The 27,253-nt window shown below is 40.7% G+C and overlaps 1 protein-coding gene across 12 annotated transcripts in view; it reads left to right on the top strand.

The window, feature by feature from the left end:
* The window catches only part of EPM2A (EPM2A glucan phosphatase, laforin), a 57,155-nt gene extending 30,576 nt beyond the window's left edge, over window positions 1-26,579 (top strand). For 7 of the 12 annotated variants that reach the window (XM_040597302.1, XM_040597306.1, XM_040597308.1 and 4 more), the window contains 2 exons: window positions 10,353-10,594; window positions 12,030-13,975. In XM_040597302.1, the coding sequence (XP_040453236.1) occupies window positions 10,353-10,594; window positions 12,030-12,310 (523 nt within the window). In that variant the 3' untranslated portion in view covers window positions 12,311-13,975. Of the gene's footprint in view, window positions 1-145; window positions 1,918-10,352; window positions 10,595-12,029; window positions 13,976-14,605; window positions 14,933-19,538; window positions 20,215-21,511 lie in introns of those variants that run through there. The other 5 variants (XR_005828361.1, XR_005828362.1, XR_005828360.1 and 2 more) reach the window with 5 other exon arrangements.
* The last annotated feature ends 674 nt before the right edge of the window (window positions 26,580-27,253 follow it).

Raw genomic sequence — 27,253 nt, 5'->3', positions numbered from 1 at the left:
CATAGGGACATGCTGTCTCTTTTGTGTTGCCTTCTTCACAGGAACTTTGTGGTCAGGAGATATCCCACAAAAAAGAATGCCCAAGGTTGCTTGTTAGGAGAACTTTACATCCTCCTTGCATCACAGCAGGAATGGGAATAGCAAATTTGGTTTTGCAAACTCATTTAAAATACAAAATGATGTAACAGGTTTTTTTGTTTCTGTGTCAGGGTTTCCTTGACAGAAGATTACGCCTTTGTCACAAACTGCAGTGAAAAGCAGAGATACCTGGGCTAACCTGGAATGAATGAGGGCATTTGCCACAGGCTACGTAGCTTTTACGACACTGGAGTTGGAGCAAAATAAATTGGCTTGCAAGAAGCTCTGTGCTACATAACTCGACTGCTTCTGGTATCTGAGATAGACTGCATAGTTAAATTAAGACTGAGAAGGAGGATATATTACTGTTTGTAAAAGACATTCAGGAATAAGTACAAAGGAGGGAGAAGAATTATTGAAATTGAACCTGCTTTAAGATCAAATGGATATTAATTGCTTCTGAATGAATTTAGAGTGTAAATTAGAACAAGGTTTTTGACATCAAGGGAATGATGTCTGATATCTGGCATGACCTTTCAAATAGGGCAGGGAGGAAAAGGAACCTAAATTATTTCAAGATGGATCTTGATAAATTAATATAGGTAGTGATCCCAGAGATGGAAATTAAAGTTTATGATTATAATACCATAGATCATAGGCTCAAAGAGACCTCAGAAAGCATCCAGTCCATTTCCTTGCTCCAGCTTATTCTCAATTACCTTTAAATCATTCTAGGCTTATCCAGCCTGATCTTAAATATGATCTCATCTGATGAGACTCTGCTGCCCTGTTACTCTTCCATTCAATCACTAGTCCAACCATTAAAAAGCTTTCCTAATCTCAACTTAAGCCTTCGTAGCACAATTTAAGTTAATTTCTTCTTGTCCTTTCCGCAGCAGACTTGGAGAACAAATTAGCATCCTGCCCCTTTATAGCCATCTCTTATGTTCTCGGAAACTCCTGTCCCTTTTCCCAGAATCACGGAGTGGTTGATGGAATATCTCAGTGTTTTCATTCTGATATTAACCCTCAGTTCTTCAAGTCTTTTCCCTGAAAACTTGTCTTCTAGATCTCTGATTGTTCTCATACTCTGTGCTGGGCTCTCCAGGTGTTTCTCTTCCTTCTTCCCATTCCTCCTGATGATGGTCTACCAGTACTGAATGCAACAGAGGGATTATTTTGTGACTCTCAGGCATAGTGCTGGTGCTTATTTATCCAAGTTTTAGTGTCATTTTTTCAGTGTGGGGTGTGGTTTACCTCCCAGTTGTCTAGGGGTTTTTCATCAAATACATTTACTGCTGTGGCAGGGTATAGGATGTTAGAAATGCCCTTGATCTCTGCAGCTGTCTTTATGAGATGCTTTTGTGAGTTGCTTCTAATAAATCTCTTATGCTCCTTGACAGGGAATGTTTGAGGTTACTGTGGAAGGGGAAGGGGGGCTGTAAACAGAAAGCTTTGTGGATCCATCTAGACTAAGCTTCTGTTATGTGATTGACTTTGATTCTACTTAGGTGGATACTTCTTATCCTGTATCCCTGGTGCAGTCAAAGCCGGGACAATCCATAAAGCAGACGTAGCCTACAGGCCTCCCCACAGTTGGAATCCACAAGAAGGTTATGAATGAAGAGCTGTGCTGTGTTTAGGCATTGGCGGGGTTGCTCCTTGCCTCCTACCCTGAAGAGTGCACCATACTACCTGCTGTAAACGCAGATTGCTGGGTGAAGGAGGGACAAACAAGCTCTTTTGTGCCATCAAGCTGATGCTATGGAAATCTCTTTCTAAGACAGCAAAATCTGAGGGCACTGTACCACTGGAACTGCTTTGTGGCTGAATGTCTGGGTAACTTTATATTTCAGTTATCAGTTTGATATTATTCTTACCTGTTTTCATTTTAGTGCATTGTCAGCTTGAGGTTGAATCTTAATGGCTTCTTTGTTCTGCATATCAGCAAATGAGGTAGTCTGATGCCACACTGGTGCATGAATTTGTGAACATGGAATAAATAAGGTACTATTAAGCATAACACTCAGAATTCAAGGGCTTGAGAAACTTTGCATATTGCTAAGCTGACAAAGGGTTGTTTTAAAGTGATAAAAGCAGGTGTTTCTTTTTAGTTGCCAAGACTGCTCCCATGTGAGAGGCTAGATAAGTAGTCTAAATTACATCTAAGAAGAAAATTTGCCAGAGCTTAATTACTTTTCATAACAGTGCCAAATAAGAAGGAGAAGAAGGAAAAAAACACCTTGGAACTACATTGTAGTCTAATTCTCCTCGTTTAAAGCCCTGAGGTAGAATTGTTAACTTCACAATAAAACTACACCTTTTCAGTGGTAAAGCAGAACAAATTTATAAGCAATGACTTGTGCTTCTTCTACATTTGGCATTTAGGTAAAAGCAATTTTTTTTTGTACAAAAAATAGAAGTAGTTTTTACAAGGCCTGCAGCTGTGTTGTTTCAGTAGGATATAGTTTTATCATTAATCAATGCTTTTCTCTGATGACTTCTGCTAAGGTTATGGCCGTTTATTCTATCTTTATTGAGAAGAGTGATTTTATTAAGCCTGGCTATTATATCTTGGTGTTCTGTGAGTTAGACCATCGTATCATCATCCTTGCTCTCCTACTCTGGCCAGTTGTGCTTGTCTGTGTGCTGAGTAATTGAGTGCATCAGACTGTTCAGTCAATCCTGCTTAATTCAAGCCTCCCATCACAAAGACTCCATCAGCTTGTCTTCTGCAAGGAGACTTTATCAGTAAGTCAGCAGGAGAAGGGATTAAGACCACAGCCATTTACCCATGTGCCCTGTGCAATGTGCAATGAAATGTCAGTGTCATAACCCCTCAGTTCTATATTATTATTTCCTTAGTAAGGAGGCATTTTGCTGAGAGATCTCTGTCCTTTAAATAAAGAGGCTGTAATGAAACCAGAATTCTTTTACAAGACCAAACCAGGGACTTGGCTATTTTGATATCTGCCTGTGTTTTCAGTATTTTGGAGGAAGATGCAAGAATGAAAAGAAAGATTAAAAAAAAATAATCTGGCATTTTTCCTCATCTCCTGGTAGTTGCTTTAAAGGTGAAACTATAGGAGATGAGATTCTTCACCTCATTTATGTAGATAGACCCTGTTGATTTGCCCCTCTCATATATTTTATCTTTAACCAGTCATCTAATTCCCTCTTAAAAAAGCTAAATTCTTAGTCTGCCCTCATATGAAAGCACTTTCACAAGAAATAGCTGTCTTCTACGTATTTTGGATGTTTTCAATTTTCTATATCCTTTTTTATACAATAAAATGGTTAATAGAAAGTTCAAAATTTGAGTGCCTAGAATAGGATCATTGAACTGGCTAATATTACCACTTTGACCCCTCTATAAAGCAACACTTTCACCAACATCACTGCAGGCATGTACTTTTCCCTTTCTAATTGATTATAGTTAGCTTAAAGCCCAGTGATGTGTCTGAGCGGCTGAGATTATTCATTCCAAGACACATTACTGAGATGCATTCATCAACTGGGAATCTCATCTGCTCCTTTGCTGCATATTCATTTAGATTTATTTGATATCACTGGCAGTTGTAACTAATATCATCTTAAATAATTCTGTTTAGGGCAGATTTTACTCTATTCTTGAGTAGGCTTGTCTCTTGTGAGAGCTCTTAACTTGAAAACAGAATTCCATGTTGAATATAGGTCAGCAGTGTCATGCTGTAAAAGAACAGTCAGGGAACTAGAAAGAGGGATATAGCCTTTAAGGCACAAGAATCTCCAATTCTCAGAAATGGTAAAACCTCTTTCCAGAACCGGGCATTTTAATAAAGATGTTGACCAGCTGGAGAGTCCAAAGGCAAACAAGAATCATCAGATGCTTTGAATATATGACAAGCAAGGGTGTATGTATGAAGAATACAAGGCTGTGTGAGTGTGTTAGTAATTTTCAGGTAGTTAAAAGGATTTTGCAGAGTGGAAAGGAATTTGTGTCCATTGTGGAGACAAGAAGATTTCACTGTGACCTGTGACTGGGCTATTGGATGTTAGAATATCTCTGAAGGCGAGGATAGTCACCAGTGTTCTTTCTACATATCAAGCAATATTTGAAAGTGTTCAGATCTTCCACTGGAGAGCAGAATTTGGCCATTTGAAAATCTTTCTCTGTAAATGTATTTCAGGACATTAGATAACAATCTAAGTAATGTTTCTAGATCGCTCTGACAAAGGTACAGGAACCTCATCTGATTTCTAGCAAGTGCTCTTAGTGTTTTCACTGTCACAGGTTCAGGAGAAAAGAACAAGGAAGGCCCAGAGAGAGATGTCTAATTTGGTACATCAGGGAAGGCGTGTATATACCTAAGAATGCGCTGCTATATGTTGTTAGTAGGGTGCCAATGGCAAAAGAAGCAGCACATACAGGTTGATAGTTCTGGGTCGACATAATCCAGTGGTGTCACCTAAAGTGATGTGCCGTGTCACAAGGCAGAGGGTAGAGAAAAGACAAAAGAGCACCTCAGTGACAGCTGGTAGGATTTCCTATATTCTCATTTTGAATATGCCCAAAGCAATACTTGTGAAATCTCTGTGTCAAATGAGAGGGAAAGAGAGGTGGGAGTTTGTCTCTGTCTCCCTTTGTTTCTCATCAGACATTTGGTCTTTGAACGAGTTTAAATTTGGTTTCAAGTAGTAAGTTTCAATTCAGACTTTTAGTTCAGACAGATCATCATTTTCCATTAAAAGTCCGCTTTATAAAAAAAAAATTGGAACCGGTTCCTACTCCAGTACAATCAGGGGAGAAACAGGAATGCACTAAAATCGGAAGCAGTCTCCAGTAGTTGGAGCGCTGCAAAAAGCACCTCTGAGTCGTTCTTCAGGCCTGCATTCCCCTTGGGCTGCTTGCTTGTAGTGGTGTCAGGGTAACAGCACTGCAACAGTACAAAAACACTTGGTATGCATACGAGCATCACAAAACGCTGGGGTAAATTGACTGAGTTATATATGTTGCTCTTTTGGGAATGCAGAATAAGTTTTGCTGCAAGTTACACGTAGTTGTAGTTGCATGCTACACCTTAGGAAATATAAGCCTTAAGGAAGGACAACAACCAATTTAATCATTCTTTTGTTTGTTGTTTCAACTAAATTGCTCTTTCTTGTTATATGTATATATTAGTGCTCATCTTGCTGCCATCAAATGCTTAGTGGGACTGAAGGAAGACTGCTGCAGACAACTGAAGTGAATTGTGAGCTTTAATGTCAGGCTACATCTTGATACGGTGTTGAAGGGTGAATCAATCCATCACTTCTCATTTAAAATAATACGCTGGGCCTTGGTCAAAAATATTACCGAAATAAACAAATGACATGGTTGATGGATCACTCTGTTGCCGATAACCAATGAGAAATGCTTTAGTATTTGTCCTTCGTTTGGCAAAGTCCTCTTTCTTGATTAAAACTGGCAAGTATAGGGAAAAAGGACTTCTGAAATATTGCACCTGATAGATGTTCTGATGAAACGTGTTCCCCAAAGGCTTGAATCCTACCCTTTTCCATAAGATCTATGACTCCTTAGAAAGGCTGACTGATTTTAGGAGAGACTGTAAGATGCCTGCTTCTAGCACACTGATGGTTGACCGGATCTGGAAACAGTACCTGAGTCATCCCAGCTCACAGCTCAACTTTTTCAGGAAATTTGAATTTGGTGCCAGTTTGCCTTAAATCATTATCAACAAAAGTAACACAGGAACTGCTTAAGAAGCAGCATAGACATCTGTGTCAGGGAGGAGGAGCTGACTGCCCCACGCAGTAACTGGTACCTTCCCCTAGGGCAGGTCACACTCCCTGTGAGTCAGATCCCTACAGCTACAGTTGCTGGGTTGGTTTTGTACTGTCTGCGGAGATCTTAGAGCAAAAGGTGCAGTGTACTACGCTTTGGGGACGTTTCCTCTAGCCTGAAAATTACAGTCAGCATCATTAAAAAAAAGATTAGAATGCTAATCTTTCATTGCCTCAGACTCATTTTCTTCTTAAGGATGGGAAGACTATTTGCATATGCATTGATTAAACTGAATGCATTTGTTGTTTCAGATACATTCATATGAATTGTTACAATTTAATCTAGGCTGTGCAGGGTCCTGAGGGGAAGCAACCAAGTGCAATATATACCTGCATCATTAAAAAGAATTTAAGCGTGATGACAGCTGGAAAATAACGGTACAAGTGATTTCAGGGTGTTCCATATTTATTCCCTGGTGATGATAAATTGTTGTTGGTTTTCTCAGCTTACAAGACAAAAGGTGAGTTTTTCATGTCAGCCTTCAGCCTGGGCTCTGTAAGTCAAGTAAACTCAGCAGACACCTGCCTAACATTAAGCCCTTGTTACCACAAATTTAAGCTTCTTGGATTTATTCATCCATTTAATCCCCAGAAGTCCCCCTTCAGGTAGGTAAACGTTATCTCCATGTTACTGATGGAGAACTGAAGTGTAGGGCAGGCTGGAAGTAACTTTACAGAAAGTAGCTTTAAAGAAAGGGCTTTTAGACAAGCTACAAGTCTTAATCTCAGAAGTTAGCTGAATATTTTTGATGTTACTTTAGGTGATTTGTTCATGGATAAACTGTCTCTGACTGAATTGACCATGTCTTCTGGGACCAAGCATGGTTTACAAACCTTAGTAACACAGGGAGTTAACAGGCGCAATGACAAAGTGCCACTTTTATATTAAAACAGAACTCTTAAGTAGATTTTTGTTAAAACACCATCCTGTTGTGATATTTCGGGAATATGACAAGGGTTAACGGCTGAAGAGCTTATAGGTTTATTGATCACACATAATCCCTAAATGTTTTTTAAACTGTACGTAATCTGCCACTGGAAAACAGCTGCATGTGAGCTGGAAAGCAGCAGCTGTTGGAGAGCTCAGAGTACTATTGCAAGGCAATTGAGAGGGGAAAGTAAAAGAGGTCTCTTTCCCCTGCCAAATACTCTTGTGGCTAAAATCCAGCTATCTACTGAAGCACAGTGGCAACTTAAACAAGAAAGGTCACACTGGAAAAGGAAAACTAAAAGTCATAGGGGGAGAGATGTAAAAATGAAATTACCACATTCTTGCTTTGTTTAATATGCACTTCTTCCTGATCCTCAGCGTAATTAAACCCTCAGTAGGGCTATCAAAAATCATTATATAAAATATATCTGCTAAACTCTCCATCACTTTCTATATTGGCACGTGCACTCACCCTTTCGTTCTTTCCTTCTAATGTCAGACAAACTCAAGGTATGAACCAGATAAAGCCAAACTGAAATACAGGTACTATGCAGTAGGATTATCCCAGAATTTTTACATAAATTAGCCTGTTTTCTGCATGGACTGTTCTCCTGGTAAAAGAGTGGTTAAACCTTGTCCAGAAAGACCAGGAGTTTATAGTTAATTGGAGATGGGTGAATAAGGGGCTTAAAGACCAAGGTCAGGGCTGCATGTTGCTACTTTCAATAGCTAAACTCTAGGACCTGATAAAAAAAAATAATTTGCAAGGATTAGTTATCTTAAATACGTTGTTTTGATCATTCTCTGAATGCCACCACTAGTTCGGTTAATTACAGGGAAAGACAGTCATAAAAACTTGGTAAACCCATCAGATTGTTTACTAAATGCAATTATTATTTGCAGTACAGGAGGTCCTGTCATGGACAAGCCCCTTTAGGCTGCAAGAACAAAATAAACAAATGGTCTATATCCCAGTGGTCTTGCAGAGAGTGCAGCTGTGATGTTCACCCACTAAATAATCATTGAGGAAAAAATTACAACACATTGATTTTTCTGTAAGCAAGAATACTACCCAGAATTTTACTTATCTCAGGAATGCTTTAGTTGCTCCTGAGAATCTCAGGAATGCTTTAGTTGCTCCTGATTCAATCAAATGCTAGAAAACATGCTTTTGCTCTCCTGTCAAGGTAACTTATTGTATTAGATGTTTCCCAAAATATCAAGAGAATTACATATGTATGAGTCTCCAGGAAAGCCTTTGAAGGAAGGATACTAATGTTCTTGTTCTTGAAAGAATATTCTAATATTGTCACAAAGTATTAGTGACATTGCCATTTTTCATTCCTGGCTATGGAGTTTTGTGGGCATTGCTCATATCCAGCCATTCATCAGCATTTGTTAGGGCACTTTAACTTAAATGTGCCACCTTGAAATGCAGTAATCACTGGGGGTGGGGGGTGGTGGTGGTGGTCCTGTGGCTGAAGCCTGACAGCCGTTGCTCTTTCAGGTTAGGATGGGGTTTGGTGTGGGGTTGGCACAGTGAAGCAGTTGTTGCAGTGAACCTTCACTAACCCCTCTGGTCAGTAGGAACGCTCGATTTGGTTTTGCTGGATTTTGGGCAATTTTGAGAAGGTCCCTTTCTGTACCAGTGTGTGGGATTGTGTCTTGAACATAATGGTTGTACATAATTGTGCTTTATTGCATTTCCTTCAGGTTGCTGCGGAGTCCACTCTTGACTGAGTCTTGATATTTCTTAATATATGACTTGAATTTGAGTAGTAGCTTAAGAAATCCAGAGCCTGTGTATTAGAATGTCTTTCTTTCTGTGTCTTCTCTCCTTCATAAAGGTAGTGTTCAGGAGTGTGAGAAAAGTGACAAAGGAAATGACTTCAAGCTGTAAATCTGAATTTCTGAAATTTTGGGTTAAAGCTTGCTTGCTACTCAGGAACAAATGCATATTCTATTAGCAGTGGGCAATAATTCTGTGAATAATAATGTGAAACAATAACTAAGTTATATCTCTTCAAATGATCTCACTATTGAAACATGGTCAAAATGGTTATTTGCTGTGCAATATTGTCTAAATTGGACTCAGTTACCATATACTGAGATTGAGTGTGTTGTCTCACTGAAGCAGGGTCTGTTAAGGCCAAAGAATGTGTGTGTGTGGCTAGTAAGTAACTTACTGTGGATGCAGCTGAAATACGGGAAACAGCAATAATAATTGCTTCCTGGATTTTAATTTTTCTTCTTGACAATGTTTCAATAGTAACATAGCAGAGTTTAATCATTGTCAATTATAGGTCTTAATTAAAAGCTAGTAAGCACTTATTACTGAGATAGTGGAATGGAAATAGCTACCTGATGATTTAAGGGCTGTTTATAAGAGTAAGTGCTCCTGAATAAATACAAAACTTTTCTCCTGAGATTAAAATTGGAAAAGACCATAAGAAATACATGGCAGACATTTCATTTTTGAGGATCTTGCTTTTGTTGTAGATTGGCTTAAATTTTTTTGCAGTTAATAATGTTTGCAAAGTTGTATGTTCAAGTGCAGGAGTATTTTGTATAGTTTGTGGATTGCATGTGTAAAATAGAAGTTTATGCAAACAAAATTAATTTAAATAGATCACAATAATTTTTTCGTGTAAATAATCCATTGTAGATATCATCAGTTTAATTACATATGCAGATTAAAAATCCTCATTTGAAGACAAGCTTCTGAATATTCAATTTATATTTATGTTAAAATCTGTTGAGACTTACAGTAGTTTTATAATTAACAATGGGAGAACCATAAAAGTCTTGACGTTTTATTTTGTTAAGTACCAGAAATATGGATGTTTATCCATCCTACACATACCTTTCAAGTTTTCTTGCAAAATTTCTCGTTCTTCAGGCCTTGAGGGAAGCTAGATATGTATTGTAATTCTGCGTTTGCTTCCCACTAGACTCCACAAGAGCAGACAAAAATGAGCGGAAAATTAGTCATTCATTTTTGTGTTTCCTCACAGAAGGGCAGTTTAAGTTGGTTTGGTTTTTCTTAGTCCACTATCCTCATTATAGAGATAGCTACAAAGCTGGAAGACTTCTATCTGTTTGACTTATTACTAAAATGAGTGAGTTCTGGATCATGGGAATCTTTTAGGTCTCCTTTTTTTCATGCAAATTGCTTGAATCTTCAGAGTTTTCTTATTCTAACCTGCAATGTTACTAAGCCTCTACTGCAAGCTTAATGATGGATGCCTTGGAGACCTGTGCTACTAATTATGCTCTGAATTTTTTTCTCAGACCGTCTAGCTCTTTGCAGTACCTTAGGAGCTTGATCCCCAGCATCAAACATTACCAGCTCAGCTGTAATGAAATAAGAAACTGTTTACTGCATGGCATGAAAAAGCTGCACTTAGCAGTGTTTGTGCGATGACGCTAACCAGGTTTGGAGCTGGAATGCCGCTGAACTTGGCAGTTTCCTTGTTAAGATATTTCAGTCAATTCCACTGCAATGTTTTCTCAATACTAGAATTCTGCCAAACATCTGGCTGGGAAGTTGCCCTCGGCAGCTGGAGCATGTGACTGTCAAGCTGAAGCACGAGCTGGGTGTTACCGCTGTGATGAACTTCCAGACCGAATGGGACATTGTTCAGAATTCCTGGGGCTGCAACCGCTACCCAGAACCCATGAGCCCTGAAGTCCTTATGAAACTGTATAAAGAGGAAGGGCTTGCCTATGTCTGGATGCCAACCCCAGACATGAGCACTGAAGGTAATGCTCAGACCACTCTTGGGGTAAATTAGTAGTAAAAAACCCTCTGAGTTACTGATCTGCTACTTGCTTGGCTGGTTTGGGGTTTTTTGTGCGCAAATTTTGTGTAAAAACATAGCTAATACAAGGTATAATGTCTCTGTGTGTTGACTCTAATGGATTGTTCATATTTTCTTGTAGGCAGAGAGGCCATCTAAGGTACTTTGTGTCTGGCAAGATATGTGTATTTGAATTTAAAGCTGTCCAACATAGATAACTGCTTGACTGCTTTTGCTTTCAGCCTGAATTCAGCCCATCTAATGAAAATATGTTGTGTAGGTAGAAGACAGCAAGCCTGCACAGCAGGACGGCTTGCCATCCTTGCTGGTTAAAAATGGAGAGACAGTACTGTATGTCTGTCTCTGCTCTTCCCTTCCCCCAACAAACAGCTTTTCTTTAACTGTAGTATTCCAGTCTGATGCATCTCTATGGAGTAATTTATGTAATTATTTGTAACTAATTCAGAATATCCATAGCACCTGATGTTGTAAAATAATTATTTTTAATTTTTAATTTTTCTGTTGGAATGCTCAGTTCAAAATCCTATTTCCAACCAGTAGATTAGAGAGTGTGTGTGTTTTCAAGTGAGTTGCTTACCAGCAGAAGAGCGTGCTTTCAGTAGGGTGAAATACTGCTGCCACAAATAGAAAATTGTCATATCAGTAATAAGACATCAGGGAAGACAGGAGATCTTAAAACAGGGATTTGAAGGGTCTTAATGTCAGTGCTTATCTGTGCCACGCGGAAGAGTAAGGCTCTGATGTTTGCAGCTTCAGTTCCTGGGAAGAAGTTCCCGTAACAGGGAGAAAGGCATCAGGAAATATGTTTATTCATCCCTTTGGGAGTGAGAAAAACTATAAACCTATTCTGTGTTGTTTAACCATGTGCTAAGTACACAATTAAATCATAACAGTATTAAGTAGCACAGGGAAATATTCTTCTGCTCTCCCTCCCTCACTTACTATTGACATAATGGCCTTCATTACAGTGTTTTGGAAAGCAGCGGTACGTAGGTAACGTCAAAAACCTCTGGTACTTAAAAACATTTCGTTTTTGGTTTGCTAACTTTAATGCCATGCAAGATGTGCTGTTTGATGTAATTTGCTGCCTTGTCTCAGTCCCTGTGAAAACAAATATGCCACACACATCCGGTGTTAATCAGAATGTATATTTAGAGAAGAATTAGGGCATTTTACAGATTTTGTGTGATCTGAATCTATGTTGCAAGAAAAAACAAAGTTAGAGTAAAAAGTCATTAAAAAACCCAACCAACCAACCCCAGAATGTGTTGAGTTTGCCATTATGATTCATAGTTCATCAGGCTGTGCAGACATAATCTCAACTGTAAACATGGCTTTCTGAAATGCAAATGAATGTGCCTTGTTTATAACCTTAGGAAGAATACAGATGTTGCCACAAGCTGTCTGCCTCTTGCACGGGCTACTGGAGAACGGACACACTGTCTATGTTCATTGCAACGCTGGTGTTGGCAGGTCTACGGCTGCTGTCAGTGGCTGGCTGAAGTACGTGATGGGATGGAGCCTGCGGAAAGTGCAGTACTTCTTGGCTTCCCGGAGACCGGCTGTCTACATAGACGAGGAAGCTCTGAATCGTGCTGAAGATGATTTCTACCAGAAATTTGGGCATCTTCGTTCCTCATGCAAAATACAAGAGTAGAAAAGCAGAAGAGGAAAAGGAAGGTGAAGAGGAGTCCTTACATTTGAACCCCAAGGACTTAGAAATCATGAGTCAGGCACCTGCCTCTGCTCTTCAGTTTATAAACTCCTCGTAGAAGTCATGAGAATTTTGTTTCAAAATTGCCTTTGAGGGTTTTTTTATTTGCTTTCTTTAAGCTGATATGATTTATCTTTTCAAGCCTTTTGCTGTAAGTACGAGACCTAGAAACTCTGCAAAGGGAAACTTAAGATTTTCTTTTAACTGCTTGCCTACAGGACCTGAGTTTTCAGGGTAGGCACTAAGACTTGAGATGAAATGGTTAGACTTAGCAATATTCAGTGTCAAGAAAGAAAAGGCATTTTCACAAAAACGGATACAAAGGTTGACTGGATTAAGGTTCAGGCTAGGATGGAGCTGATCATTGTCAAAGCTGCTCAGTTATTTTAGGTGGGAGCGTACATTATTGAAGTCTTCTCTAGTAATTTGGTAGACAAGTGGTATTAATGAGAAAAACCAGAAGGAAACTGATTTCTCAACTCGGTTTCTTAAACAAAAAGCTAATGTTTAATGCAGTGAACTAAAATTTGCTCTCTTTGCCTATCTAGTTAATGTTAAATATTAGACGTTACAGCTATGTCCTGTTGTGACATCGGGGTTATGCTAGGATGTAGCATGGGGAGAGGAAACAGCTCCACTTACTGCAGTATTACTGTTTTACAGGGAAGGACTACTATTTATTCATTATCCTAGGCTGTGAGACCTCTAAGTCAAAGATACATTTTGCTCTTCTAGTCCGTGCAGTGCCGTAGGGTGGGCTCCCTAGGTGCCAGGTCAATCTAAGCCGTAACCACTGGGCTACAACAGGACTTATAGGAACTGTGTGATAAGCCTCTGCACATGCCTGGCACCACAGCCTCTGTGTTGCTGACCTAGATTAATTTCTTCACTATAGCAAAAGTCTCTCCTTGTGCAAGCACCGTGTGGGTGTTCACAGATGCTAGATTTCACTGACTGAAGCTAATGCTGGGCTGTCTCTGGAATGAATGAAGGCAATACATTCATCTACAGAAGGAAAGGGCAACTCTGAGGAGGGTTTCTCAGGAGCTTACCCTCAGCAGGCTAATGTTGGCTTTGTGGGTGATCCTTAGTGTTTTCTGGTGCTGCTTAGTCCCTTAGCTGAACTAAGCAGTGGCACCAACAGCTTCCAGCCCTGCTCAGGTAAAACCAGTCTGCTGTGGGTTCAGCCCAAGAGAGAAGGGAGAGCAAGAGTTTACTAAGGAACAGAGGATGAAGGATGCATAAACATTAAGAAACCTAATTTCTATAGGCTTATTCTTCAGTGAAAACTCTTTTTTTTTTTTTTTTCCAGCCAACTTGTTCCTCTAAAGACCTAGTCAGTGCCAGAGTAGTTTAGTTGATATATATTGATTATCTGAACGCTTAATGGAGAAACTAGTAGGTATGAACTGTTTATGGAGAATGTCCAGAATAATATAATACATTTTATTTATCCTATACTTCAATCATCTTCAAAAGGAAAAACATTTATTTAAGTTATATGTGTGGTTTTGATCATGACTTTGTTTCTGACTTTTTTGAAATAACACTGCTGTTTAGAAAATGGATGAGAAAAGTTCTCTATTAAATAAAAACATAATGACAATCCCAGCAGCCCATTTTGTCATATATCTTTGGCTCCCAATTTCATGAGTAGCAAAACAGATCATGACCGATATTTCTATATAGAGGTGGGATCAGCCACTTTAACGGTAGCAGCCCATTTCTTATCTGCTATACTGTGTCAGTTTTGATGGACTGTTGAGGATGAAATCTCAAAGAACAACACAGCAAAGATGTGTGGATGATATGGCATCTCTGGGACCTCTGAAGACAAAAAAAGGCTTTCTTCTCCTAGCTCGATGCAGAGAGCAGAGGGAGCGTGTCAGTGCTGCTGCCGGGCTGTCGGGCTTTCATGCGAATGTCCAGAGCTGCAGGCTGGCTGCCCAGGAGTTACCTTGTTTTGACTGAGTTTTAGGTAAAAATGGTGAGGTTTTGCTACTGTGTGACTCTCAAAATCAAGTGCTGAGAGGAGGGTGATGGCGTAAGAAGTAGAGAGTAGAACCTGCTTAGGTTTTACATTTCTGTTGAGATATATTTGGAACCCCATGCTTAAAACGTGTTTCCAAGCATCCCCGACAGACAGTCCTTTTCATCAGATGCAATTTGTAATTTATGTTGGAAGAAGTACTTGTGGGTTTGATTCTTGTTTCATAGCTAACTATATTTCTCTTTTAGGTCTCTTGGGACTGAACAGTGTAACATGGCACAAACAAGTTTACAACTAAGTAAGTATAGCTACGCCTTATCAGCTATTTCCTAATTCTGATTTTATCCACAATGGAAGCAGACTGGTGCTTCGTTTGTAGGGTGGAATTCAAATGTACAGAAACCACAGATTCAAGAAGTGCCTAGCAAGGGGTTGTTGATTCATTGCTTATTGTCATTTCAGTTTGCTTGTCTGCTGAAGTGCTGGGGGACTATATGATATACAGATTGTGTTAGCTGGTGAAGTGCATGAAAACTACTTGCCAACGTCACGATAATAAAGAATGCAAAGAGCTCCTATGGCTTGCAGTCCCTTTGTACCTATTTGTAGCATAATTTTTTCCCCTCATTGCCTCCTTACTGCGTTCCTCATTGAAAACAACCATGTCAAGTAACATTAATTCAAAGCCTTGTCTGTTGAATGTAACTAGGAATTTTAATGCTAGAGACATCACTGCAAGAGGCTACAGCAACAGAAAAAGCAATCATATAAAAATACTCTATTTCTCAAACTCTATAATTATGTGATAAATCTGCATCTAGGGATTATCTATTAGAACTCCAATTTGTAATATGTTCTTATGCTGATTGGATCGTTAGCTCTTTCCACAGACTAGCCTCTTGATGCAATTTGGATGAAAGGACGAAGATAGTCAGTTGTTTATGTACTTGTATATGTCCTTGCTGCTTTAGTCATTAAGTGCTACAAAATTTAGAGAACAACTCCTATGGAAAGATTTAGAAACAGATAAACAGTAATGGTTATTCTGAAGTGGGCCCAAGAAGCCAAACTAATACACACACAAAAATAGGAACCAGGTACAAATATTTTGATAATTCATCAATGAAAACCATCAGTTGGGGAAAATGGTTTTCTGCTGGCATGAGCATCAGTATTCTCTGCCCCATTACAGCCAGGTTTTTACCTCTGTTGAATTAAAGTAAGTAGAGTTTGTTGTGTGAAGTGGGAACATTTATAACTCTAGGTGCTTGGAGTACCTCAATGTCATTATTAGGCCAAACAATAGTATATATGCTTTCCTAGGGCAACATACATGAAGGAGCTAAGCAATCACTCTTACAAGTGATTTTGTAACAAACATAGCCCCTTGAGGGATGGCTCAGGCTTTGAATTATATAGTTTCATGAATATTTTTCCTCTTGACATCAGAAAAATGCTAATGAGAATCTTCTGCGTGACTTTTTTAGGTAGGCAGTGCAGCCTGGTGAAAGGAAACTGGGCTGGCTGGCACGACTGTTGAATTCCTTCCTTTCTCCCTTACTCCTTCCTTGTTATTTCACACTTTGCACTCTGGTCCCTTTGGTGCTTGTCTGCTCTAGTTGCTTAGGTTGTAAGTTTATGGTCTTCCCTCTCTGTACAGCAGCAAGCACAGTGAAGCTCTGGCTGCAGGTATTATACCAGAGCGTTTGGAAGGTCTCACACCTGGCAACTGAATTGTGTGTGCTGTACAAAAACATGTGCAAAACAGTGCCTCTGCTCTGGAGTGGAATTAAAATTTGAGACTCCTAGCCAAGCCCTCTTGGGCAAAGACAAAGGAAAAAAGATAGGCTGTAGGTTGTGCAGGAGCAGGTAATAAAATCTGTATTTAAAACGAGAATGCAAAAAATCAGGCTTACTCTGTTACCTGCTATGGTGTCGTTTTTGAGTTTTAAGCTATAAAACTCACTGACTGTACTGGTCTGTAATTGAGAAAAAATATCTGATTTGAAGTAGTCAAAGACATTTATCTGATTTGAAGTAGTCAAAGATATTTGCCATATTACCCTGTTGCTGCTTTTATTCTTCATCATTAAATTGCAGTGAGAGGTTTCAAACCAATGATAAAGTTAAAAGAGAAATAGTATGATTTTTAAAAAAAGATACACTGGGACTGTGCAACAGAAAACTGTGAAACTATGAAGAAATATTTAGAAGGATAACTACCGCAAAAGCATATATTTGGCAAGCAAGCCCTACCTTCTTGAAGGATAATGAACATCAGGCTGCCCTTAGCTAAAATGGAATTGGATTAACGTAGCAAAGGATGGGATATAGATGACTGTCTCCAATTCTGTTTACATTCTCAGTGGTAAATCAACACCTCTGCAGCTATTTTGCTGGAAAAAATTGTGTTTTATTTTCTACATGTATATAGCTTAAAGGGAAAAGGGGTGCTCTGAGGGAGCAGACTTTGGAACAGTGGAAGTATAAAGGAATTAATCTTTTTTTCTGTTGCTCAGCAACATGACATCACCAACAGCAAGGCCAAACCATATGACTTCATAAATGATCTTCTTCCTAAATTAACAGAGGAAAGCAATTTTTTCAAGGGCAATGACATTATCATGTACTAGCATCATTGCATGGTTGTGATACAGGCAACGAAAATACCCGTTGTTGGCCCTTCAGTTATGCCAACAGTGAACCTGTAGGGTGTTCATTCTTAATTAGGCGTGTTTTCCTCCGCCCTTCCACCTCAAGATCCTTCATTCCAGTCTTGACTGATTTACAGATAGTTTTGTGGCTAAAAATTGCCATATTTGTAAAGATGAGTAATAAGTATTTTATTAAACATTTTTTACATATCAAGGCTTGCCTGAGAGTAAGGAAGTAAGACCTGTTACACCCTGTAAGCCAAGGATGGTGACACTGTGAACCTTAGCCCTATATAATTCAACTGCTTTGTGCTTAAACATGTTGTCTTATTTCAGAGATTGAATTTATAAAGGTTGCAGGATGATGTCTGTGATTTGATAATTACTTCAATGCTGATGTTGTTATCTTTACATCAAGGAAAAATAGAAGACCTGTTTATTCATGAGGTGGTAAAATATTAAATGATATCTCATTCTTGATTTAGATGGTGTGAGGAAAAAGCGTAAAATGATGCCAAGAAAAAAATTCTAATGCTGGGTGGCTTTCTATGGTCTTTACTTAATGTCTTTATAACAAAATTTATTTTGTGGTAATGCAGTTTCAGCAGGGAAATAACTAACGGTCAGGCCATCGTCCAAGGGTAGCAGCCATAGCTAAGCTGAGCAGCCAGGCCAAAGTCACTGCAACAAATCAAATGCTGAAAATGAATCCAGTCTTCAAAAATTCAATAAAATACATAAACACAGACATTAAGAAATGAATATAAAATTTGTGTTTGGAGAAAAGGCAAATATAAATGAAGTATAATCCTGACAAATGTCAAAGGGAAAAAAATATTTTGTAGTGGGATAGCAAACACCACAACTCACTTGAAAACATATTTGATGTGTTAGATAGAACTATAGCTGGTATTTAAAGTTCATTAACCAGTCTTTAACTGGGTACCACTTAAACTGTCTAGTCTTAAAATGCAGTTACAATATTTATCTGTATAAAGAAAGAAATGTGGAAGGGTAAGCTCTCAAGGACACAGACCAGTTGGATGTCCTCTCTTAGAGGCGTGTACTCAAGCTGGTGAAGCTTTATAAGCCCAAAAGTGGTTGCTGGGGCACTGCGGTTTGGCAGTCAGATAAATTCCGTACGTAGAGGTACGTTGTTCTGAAATAGGATCAATAAGGCCATGCTTTAGAAGAACTAATGGGAAGGGCATCTCTTAAAATATGCTTAAATGGTAGCTTCAGATGGAAGTTTAAACAAACATATGTCTTGATGGAGTCTTTCTCTTCAGATGTGTTGCTGGAACGGTAAAGCCTCTTAGAGGTCTTTTGCCCTGCAACACCTGTGCTTACAGTCAGAGCACCAGAATGGGAAATTGTAACTGCGAGTAGCAGTGGTCCTGAGGCCAGTTAGGACTGCAGGTGAAATGGATTATTTAATCTCTATACTTGAGTTACTCTGTTTCTTAACATGACACAAAGGATGCTTAACCTCAGTCCCCTACCAAGATCTGAATGGAACAACTGCTGTTCTCAGTGCCTCCATCCACAGTGGCTGTGTGGATGCCTGTGAGCACTTGAACAGACACTATTTCAAGTAAGTCCGTGTTTTATATGGTCTCTTCCACTGGGATGTTTAAATTTTACTGGGAGTTACTTGTCTACTTGTCCATGTCCCCAACATACTTTCCTGGCATGTGAGTATGGCAGTTTGGTGGCACTCACAGGCAACACAGGGTCTAGAAATAAGAACCAGGACTCTGATCTGGCTTTCTTCCCAACTGGGGTATCTTACTCACCTGGAATAAGGATGCCATCATCTTCCATCAGACTTTCTGTAGTTTTCTTGGTGCCTTACACACATTTTCCATCCAAGTGCCCTCTTCAGAGAATAATGAAAGCAACCATGATAGGCTGTTCTCAGCACTGAAAATCTCATTTGCAGTGTGGTTGTAGGCTGGGTTTTTTTGGTTTGTTTGTTGTTTTTTTTGTTATTGTGTTTTGTTGGTTTGGGTGGTTTTTTTTTTTTTTATTTAACCTGATTTAGGTAATGAACAACGGGCAACTAAAATAGAAAGTGGTGCTCTGAATTTTTGCCATCTTCCACTCTTCCTAATTGGTAAAATAAATGCATTGTTCTGCAGTAATTTTCATGCAAAGGAACACAAAACATTCCATAAGGCAATAACTAGATATACTAGACCACCAAAGAAAGACTTAGAAGCAGGAGTAGGAAAAGACATGAAATGCAGACAGGAGTGGTCTGCTGAGATGAGGCAGAGCAGGTGGCCAGGTGGCCTTCCAACCAGTGGTCTCACGTCACGAGGAAAGAAGCAGAGGAGAAAGTGAGGGCTTGCAGCACAGGCTGAGGACAGGGAGGGGAGTCAGTCCAGGCAGAGCTGTGTGAACCAAGAGCAGCTGGGGAATAGCCAGGAACTGGGGGAAGGGCTCAGAGATGCGGGGTGAGCAGGGCTTGCTTGCTGCGGGCAGCGGTGCCGCCGCTGCAGTCACATTGTCACTCTTGTTTCAGGGAAATATCTCATTCAGCAGTTAGCAGACACAAGCATGGGGGCTGAGGAAATGCGACAGAGACACAAATACATCGCGGCACCCAGCGATCACCAAAAGCACACAATATCCACAGGAACAGCAAAGCCTGGCAAGCTATTTAACAAAATCTGCCAAGATCATTATTTTTGAGAGGAAAAAATTTGATTAGGTCTCTCTTGATTGCTGGGAACATGACTTGAGTACACTTTGGAAAATGCTGAGCTCTGCCATTTGTGTATTTCTGCTTATGGAACTGAAATCAATAACTTAATTTTAGCTGTAAACATAGTTTTATTTTGCTTTCCTTAATAGCAGTCATTTCAAGGTGTCTTTCAGTAGCACCCTGATTTAAAAAGAAAAAAACCAAACCCCGAAAGAATCATATCAGACATTGATATAAATGATATGTATCTAGGGTAATTTCTGTGCTTTTAATGATGCTCATACTGTTTATTGGGGTATTACTGAGCTCAGAATGTGCAGTTACCTTCTTTTTACTCAATTACTGTCTTACATTCCAGACTAAAACACAAACTTGAGTAGTACACAAAATGTGAAAAATAGCTAGGTTTGGAACTGTTTCTGAAACTGTTATGTTTTTGCGCTGCTGTGAAGGTCCAGGGTTCACCATGTTAAATTTGTTTTAAAACCCCCACAAGAATAAAACAAACGTTGAAAAGAAATGCAGTAGTTACCAGAATGTTTATTTTCCTATTACCTGCTTTTCATTTGACAGGGCTGGAAAAAAAAAAATTGGAAAAAGTTGTTAAAGTCAAACAGAAGACATGCTTATGCACATCAGCATACCTTTCCTCCCTTTTTTTAGCAGTGGGTTCAGGCAGAGCGTCTGCTGATTCTCCTCCTGTGCTCTGAAGGGCTCTGCTCAGGGGACATCTCCTTTAGATAGAAACCGATCTATCAAAGCACTTACCGCTTGTGGAAATTTAAGTACAAGAATAGTCCTGGGGATTTCAAGTTGAAAACTTCACACTTGGTGCCTAAGTGCTTTGTTGCATTCGCCACCTTGATTTTTGATGAGATGAATTCTAAATTGGTGCCTTGCTGCAACCAAAATACCCCCAGCAAATGCCGTGGATTGAGAGTCCTTAGAAAAGATGAGGACAGTTGCTTGCTACATGACTGTGGCTCAGACAAGATGTGTAAGGTGGTAAAGTGAAATCACTTTGTTTTTCAAGGGGATGGGTGATAATAGGTGTTGGAACATCATTACAAATACAATATCTAACTGTGTTGTGCATAATGCCAGCAGAGTGATCTAAGAATTTATGTTCATGTGCCACATGCCTGCCTGAAAAAGAAATAAATGGAGAGCAAGCCTACCAAGGATCAGAGTTTTCAAGACTACAGATTAAAAGAATGAATGCTTATGTGTCAGATACATATGGAAACGCAAATGTGCTCTGCAGTGTCTTGGAAGAGCCTGTGCTTTTTAGCAATATTTCTGTTGTGTTATGCATGAATGTGATTTTCTCTAGTCTGTACACATTTCTCTAGTCTGTTTACTCTTGTACTTTTCCACTTGCTTTCTGCTCCTGCTTCTCCTCCCATTTGAAACAGACTCAAATACTACAGAAATTTGGAGGAAAATGCTTTGACTTATGGAATTTTTATTCTCTGTAGGCTTCCTTACCCTATTTTGGTAACTGCTTGTTCCAGACCTGCAAAATACCAGAGCAATAGTGTACCTACTTCAGTGCCACAGCTCTTTCTTTTCACCTGTTCTTTCATGGTTTTTGAAGATGGTGGAGAGAAGCATAGAACCGTGTAATCATTCTGCATGGCTCTGGATCACCTCCAAGAGATGTGCAGAAATCAAAGCAGAGAGACAGATAGAAATCTCATTGCTGAAGACTCTGAAAACTACAGCTGAGCATATTTCCACCAGTCCTTCCAGACATCATTTGAACTAATGTGTTGTTTTTTCCTACATAGGTTGTTACTCAGAAAATCCTTGTGCATTTTCTTCTCCTTCAGTGAAGAGGGCTGGTCTTGAAGAACACTTGGCAACTTGCAATGGTTGTGAATGGTCTTTTGGTCTCTTTGGTACACAAACACTACCAAATTCTGATGTGTGCCTTGGACGGAGCCATTTGGAGCTGCACACTTGATATCAGAGCTACAGCAGTTTCCTGTGAATAGATCTCTGCTTATTTTATATTTTTCTATATCTAATTCTTTCATTGCCTAAGTTTTGGCACAGGTGTGTAGAAACTGTTCACTGATTACCATTAGTTATCATTTGCGTCTGCTCATGGCCTGTAATACAATTCCTTCAGCCAGTGTCCCCGCCTGTTGCTGACGGCAGTTCTGTGACCCGCAGTGCCTCAGCTGGGCAGGAGCAGATTGCCCCAGTTGCTGACAAGTAGGGGTGTAAGTTGGTGTTGCAAAAGGAGTGGTAGGTCAGGTCGTTTAAAGAATTACCACCGAAGATGTTACGTGAAATGGATTTAATATGTTGAAGCGTGACTACACAAGTTTTGATGGCAAGATTCACTCTATTACTTAATACATGGAGTAAACGCAGGGAGGTAAATCACATTGAAATCAAACCAGAATAGAGGTAGAAACAGTTTATAAAGATCAAAGGTATAAAAGGTTAAAGGAGATTCTTCCATTGAGTCATGAGGTTTAAAGAGTAGACCCCCTTGCTTTCTAAACCCTCACAGAGTTTAGTTGTGGCTGTATGCAATCTTTGTCTCAGACTTGGCCAATGGTTTATATCTAAAAGAGAGAGAGAGATAGAAAGGGGGGTAAAAGGGGAACCCTTCTGCTAAGTCAGGAAGTTTAGAATAGACCCCCCCTTGCTTTCCAGACTCTCACACAGTTTAGATGCAGCTGGATCTATCACTAGTCTCAGACTCAGACAGCTGATTTGATCTAGGGAAATATAAAGGGTAAGGGGAATTCTGCTGTTGAGTCATGAGGTTTGGAGTAGATCCCGTTGCTTTCTAAACTCTTACAGAGTTTAGATGTGGCTGGATCCATTCCTAATCTCAGATTTGATCTAAGGGTGGGGAGAGAGAGGGAAGAGAAAGTTTATTCACATTCCTTAGGATTTTAGCAGCAAATCAGTTGTTTTAAATCACAAAATTACATAGCCAGCCTAACTACTTCAAGCTTGCAATATATTACAGCAAAGGTATACCTACTACAAGATTGCCCTTGAGTTCAGTGAAATACATCTAATGTGTTTGCGTTACTCAACAGGCAAAGGGTTGAGCCTCAAGGAGCAGGGTTATCAGCCCAGGCCCTGTCATCAACTTTTCATGATGGTCCCCCTAGTATTGCAGGCTGACTGGTTTGTGAGCTGTGAGCAGTGTCCCGCTCAGAGGGAGATGCTGGCTGCAGCCCGCTGCGGTCCAGGGGAGCTCCAAGGTCCTCACTTCAGGAGCACTGTTCATAAGGCTGTGAGGTGGTGGGCTTTAGTCATCGGCAAATTTCCATCCCAACTGCAACCTGAGCTCGCAACTTTCTCAAAAATTCCAGGAACAATATATTGTTGCACTTGTTTGCCACTCAAGCTGTGGTCTGGTGTGAATATTCCAGGGTTGTCAGGGAACAACTGGTTATTTCAATTCTTCTCTGATCTGACCAGTCAATGGGAGCTCCAGCACAGGCAGCTGCACCCCCTGCCTCAGTTGAGCGTGGAGGCTTAGCTGACAGTTCCTGGTACGGACAGGGCCACTCTCTGCCCTGGCCGAGCAGGGGCTGTTGACACAGTCAAGGGGCACTTAACTGCCCGACTCGTCACTCGAGGCCCTTAGGCCCAGCTGGCAGCTCCTGCGGCCACGGGACAGCCCGGAGGAGGGGGAGACGTGTACCACCATGGTGGTTACCTGACCCTGACAGAAGCGAGCTCGAGGCTATTCTGCTGTTTGGTTTCTTAAAATATTGACTCAGATTTTGAACGTTAACCCAACATAAATGCTAAGAGAAGAAGTCCTCTTTACTAGAGGACTAACCTAGTGACTTCTGAGAGGCGTCTCAAAGTGCCACACAGTGAGTGGGCTGTGCTGAGTTTGCCCTGTACTCCAGTTATCCGTCCTTGAGGAGGAGTGACAGAAATCCAAGTACCTCTGTTTGGTGGTGGAGCTTTGACAGGGCATGGGTGGCTAAATGAGGACAGTCAGTGAGAACTCATCACCAGCACCTTGTGACTGCTTTGATTTGTACTTGATGTCTCTCAGACATGTAAGAATGAGATTTCTTCCCTGACTTCTGTGGTGATCCCTAGGCATACCTTGTTTGCTTGGTTCAAAAACATGAATTGCATCCTGGGGATATCCTGGAAACAGGGTCTGAGACTTAATCTTGGCTTCTGTATTTCTACAGAGAGGCTAGCAGTGTTGTTCCCCGTGGGCCATGGGTGCACAGAGCAGTTCACTCACGGAGTGGCTGCATGAGGTCGCGTGGAGGGTTCGCCCAGCCCAGCCGCCTGGCTTGGATGGTGGCTGCAAACCGAGTCCGAGGGCAGAGTTAGACCAGGGCAAACACACAGTGTACTATGCTGCCCCCAGGCTCGGGCCATTTGTAGCTCAAGGGATTTCCAGAGCTGGTGTAATTTCTGTTTGGTAATCTATAATCTATGCAAGTACTTGCAGTGTCTCCTGAGGGCTTAAGCTTCCAGCACTCACAGTAGATCCTTGCAGGAAACTCTACAAGTCTGCTACTTACTTGAGGAATAACCACATTTGTTTTGTTTGTTTTGTGGTGCGTTTCGTATCCCCTAGTTTTTGTACTGGAAGAGTCAGAATATAATTAATCTCTTCTTCACCTCCTCCATCAGAGAAGCATGTGCTCTGTTAAACACACACGACAGAATATTAAACACTTGATGAAGTCCAATGGGAATAGACAAAACCTTAGCCCAAACCTAAACACCAACTTATCTGCAGATGCTTTGCTGAGCATGAGGGCTCCAACAGCATTGCTGTGAAGCTAAACTCATTCTGTTCTGTTTTAAAGTGGAATTCCCTGTGCTGAGCCTTTGTTTGGGTGTAGACATTTAAAAGGTCATTTCTAAACCTCTGCCTTCCTTGAGACAAACTTTTTCCATCTATCCCTGTTTGTTATCTGCTGCCTCAAAAACCTTCTGGTTTATTAAGGTATTAAATGAAGTGTGCATACCATTCCCACATAGCTTTAATTCCTTTAACTCTTGCTTACCTTGGATTTCCATTTGTTTGCTGCCTCAGTCAGAAGCAACCAGCACGAAGAGAGGAAGTGAGCACCTGCACTCATCTGGCCATCTCACAAAGGCCTGAAGGTGCAAAAGTCCTGTAGGCATCAAATTGTGCTTTTGAGTGATTAAACAACCATGTGAATGTAATCATTACATTAACATTGCTGTGTAGTTCCTCTGATGCTTGCACTACTGTAACTCTGTTGAATTATAAAAATTCTTATGCATATATGCATAGATAAAAGACCTAGAAGTAACAGAGGATGACTTAAAGGAATGAGTCTTCATATATGTGCCCAAGCATGTTCCTGATCAATGCCTCCTAAAGTCCTTGTTCCAGTCCCCATCACTTTACCCAGAGTTTTATTTCTGGGTATGTGACCTGCAGCAGTTGTAATACCCCAGCTACATTGTTTCTTAATAAGTTTCTTAATAAGCGTTTTTTATCACCAGCTAAAAACTGAATGAAACCATGTAAGCTTTAGGGACAAGATGAAGCTATATTGTTGGGTATCCCAGCCCCCATGCGCCACCCACATGCTGATTGAGGAGTCACCTGGAGATACCGAATGGAAAATCAGAGGGCAGAGGCAAATCTGATGCCTGCCCCTAGCTTGGGAGAACTTCAGGTAAGCACCTCAGCCTGCCTGGGACATGGGGCACAGCACCATCCCCCTGGAGGACACACCTCTCCTTTGTAATGGATTGCTGACTCACTCACCCTTGACTTTCAGGGTGGTGGGGAGGGGTTGTGGCTGTAGTGTTTATTGTGATTATCCAGGGCTTAAAATACTGGCCTAGAAAATGGGGCCCTAGGCTTAATTCACTCCTCTGCCGAAAATGTTTGAAGACCGTGCCTCCCAGGATGTGGCCCTAGATGCTGAGCTGTATAGCACATGAAGGAAATTTATGTTAAAGGAGCCTTAACAAGCCAGAAACAACCTGGAGATCAGGAAGGGCACCACCAAGCTCCTTGTCAGCCATGAGCATCCTAGTCTCCAGATCCCACCACCACCATGTCTGCTGCGCTTTCCCTCTCCCTGGGCCAATGAAACTTCAAATCTGTTCTGCACACTGGCACAGCTCTGGCATAATTCTGGGGCTGTAGAGGAGTGGGGGACTTGACCCCACCATACTGCAGCCTAGCTTAGAGCTTGTTAGTAAAGCAACTTGCAGATTTTATGCTCGTTTCCAAAGCAAGCATTCTTATGAGTAGGATATTATGCCAAAGATATTACAATAATGGCTGATATTTCAGAAGAGATGAGAGAAGTGGTGGCATATGCTCACATCAGCATTTAAGATACCCACAGTAAGCAGGTGATATTTGTGCTCTGAATCCTAAACTTTCTACTGTCTACAGTGTTGTAAATCCCATCCCCTGTGGCTGATGTATACAAGGTATGGAAGTGCTCTATGCTGGCACGCCAAAACCTAAGGGGTTTTTTTGGATCTCAGCTCCTTCTGAGGCTGTCGGGTTATGAGAGACAAAAAAAGTGTGTATGTGCAATCCGTATGTTATTCAACAGCTTGCAAACTTTTGCTACAAATAAGATAAAAAGAGAGAGAAGGTTGGGTGCTGCCTAACCAAATGGGAAAATGTGAAATGTTCCCTTTCATCCCCTTCTTAGCCTATATAAGATACTTAGATACTGCCAGTAAAAGCTATACTTCAGAACAGAGAAACATTGTAGGTTTAGAAAGTAAAGAATTTGATTTTCCTGTTGTCATTGTCTTTTTCTTTTCCCCATATGACAAAACCATTTAAGTAAAAATTTAAAGGGGAAAACTATATCTTTAGTTGCAGAGCAGACATAGAAAATGCCAGTTTACTGATGGTTTTCTAAAAATGGTAGCTGGTAGCTATGGGGGGGGGGGGGGGGGGGGGGGGGGAGGGCGGGGGCGGAAAGGAAAGAGAAAGGGCATGAGCCTTTGCAGCCATTCCCACATTCTTCATCTGCAACCCTCCAACAGCTTGTGCCATGGTGGGGGAATTCTGAACTAGGCTGAAGTCTCTCAGGAAATATATTCATGAAAAACACGACATACAAATCCATGACCTGAAAGTGGATGTCAAGGTGAGGGATGATTTTTCGGTTGCTGTGGGAGTTCATTGCAATCTGGGCGAGCTCCGCTGTGCACAGACGGGCCGTGCCCTCCCGGTGGGAATTGCCTGTGTGCTAAAGGAGCTGATTTGAGGGCAGCCTCGCCGCACAGACTGGCTCTGCACCCCAGAGCTAGCAACAATTTTTAAATACTCTGGCCCAAGCTGGTGAACACCTGCTGCAGAGGTCCAGATTCCTCGCCTGGGGCATCTCTTCTCCTCTGGGAGCAGAGCAAAGCCAGTGTAGGGAGCCCCTTTGCATGCCCCTGCTTCTATCCGCAGGGATTAGCCTTACGCAGGGTTCATAGAACTGTCAGCTATTGCCACCTGGCACAGAACCAGAGACAGACTAATGCTTAAAAAAACCCACCACATGAGCTTTCTTATA

Source organism: Falco naumanni, chromosome 6 (genome assembly GCF_017639655.2).
Source record: "Falco naumanni isolate bFalNau1 chromosome 6, bFalNau1.pat, whole genome shotgun sequence".
In the NCBI taxonomy this organism is placed as follows: Eukaryota; Metazoa; Chordata; class Aves; order Falconiformes; family Falconidae; genus Falco; species Falco naumanni.
This window is presented reverse-complemented; position numbering and strand designations above follow the sequence as displayed.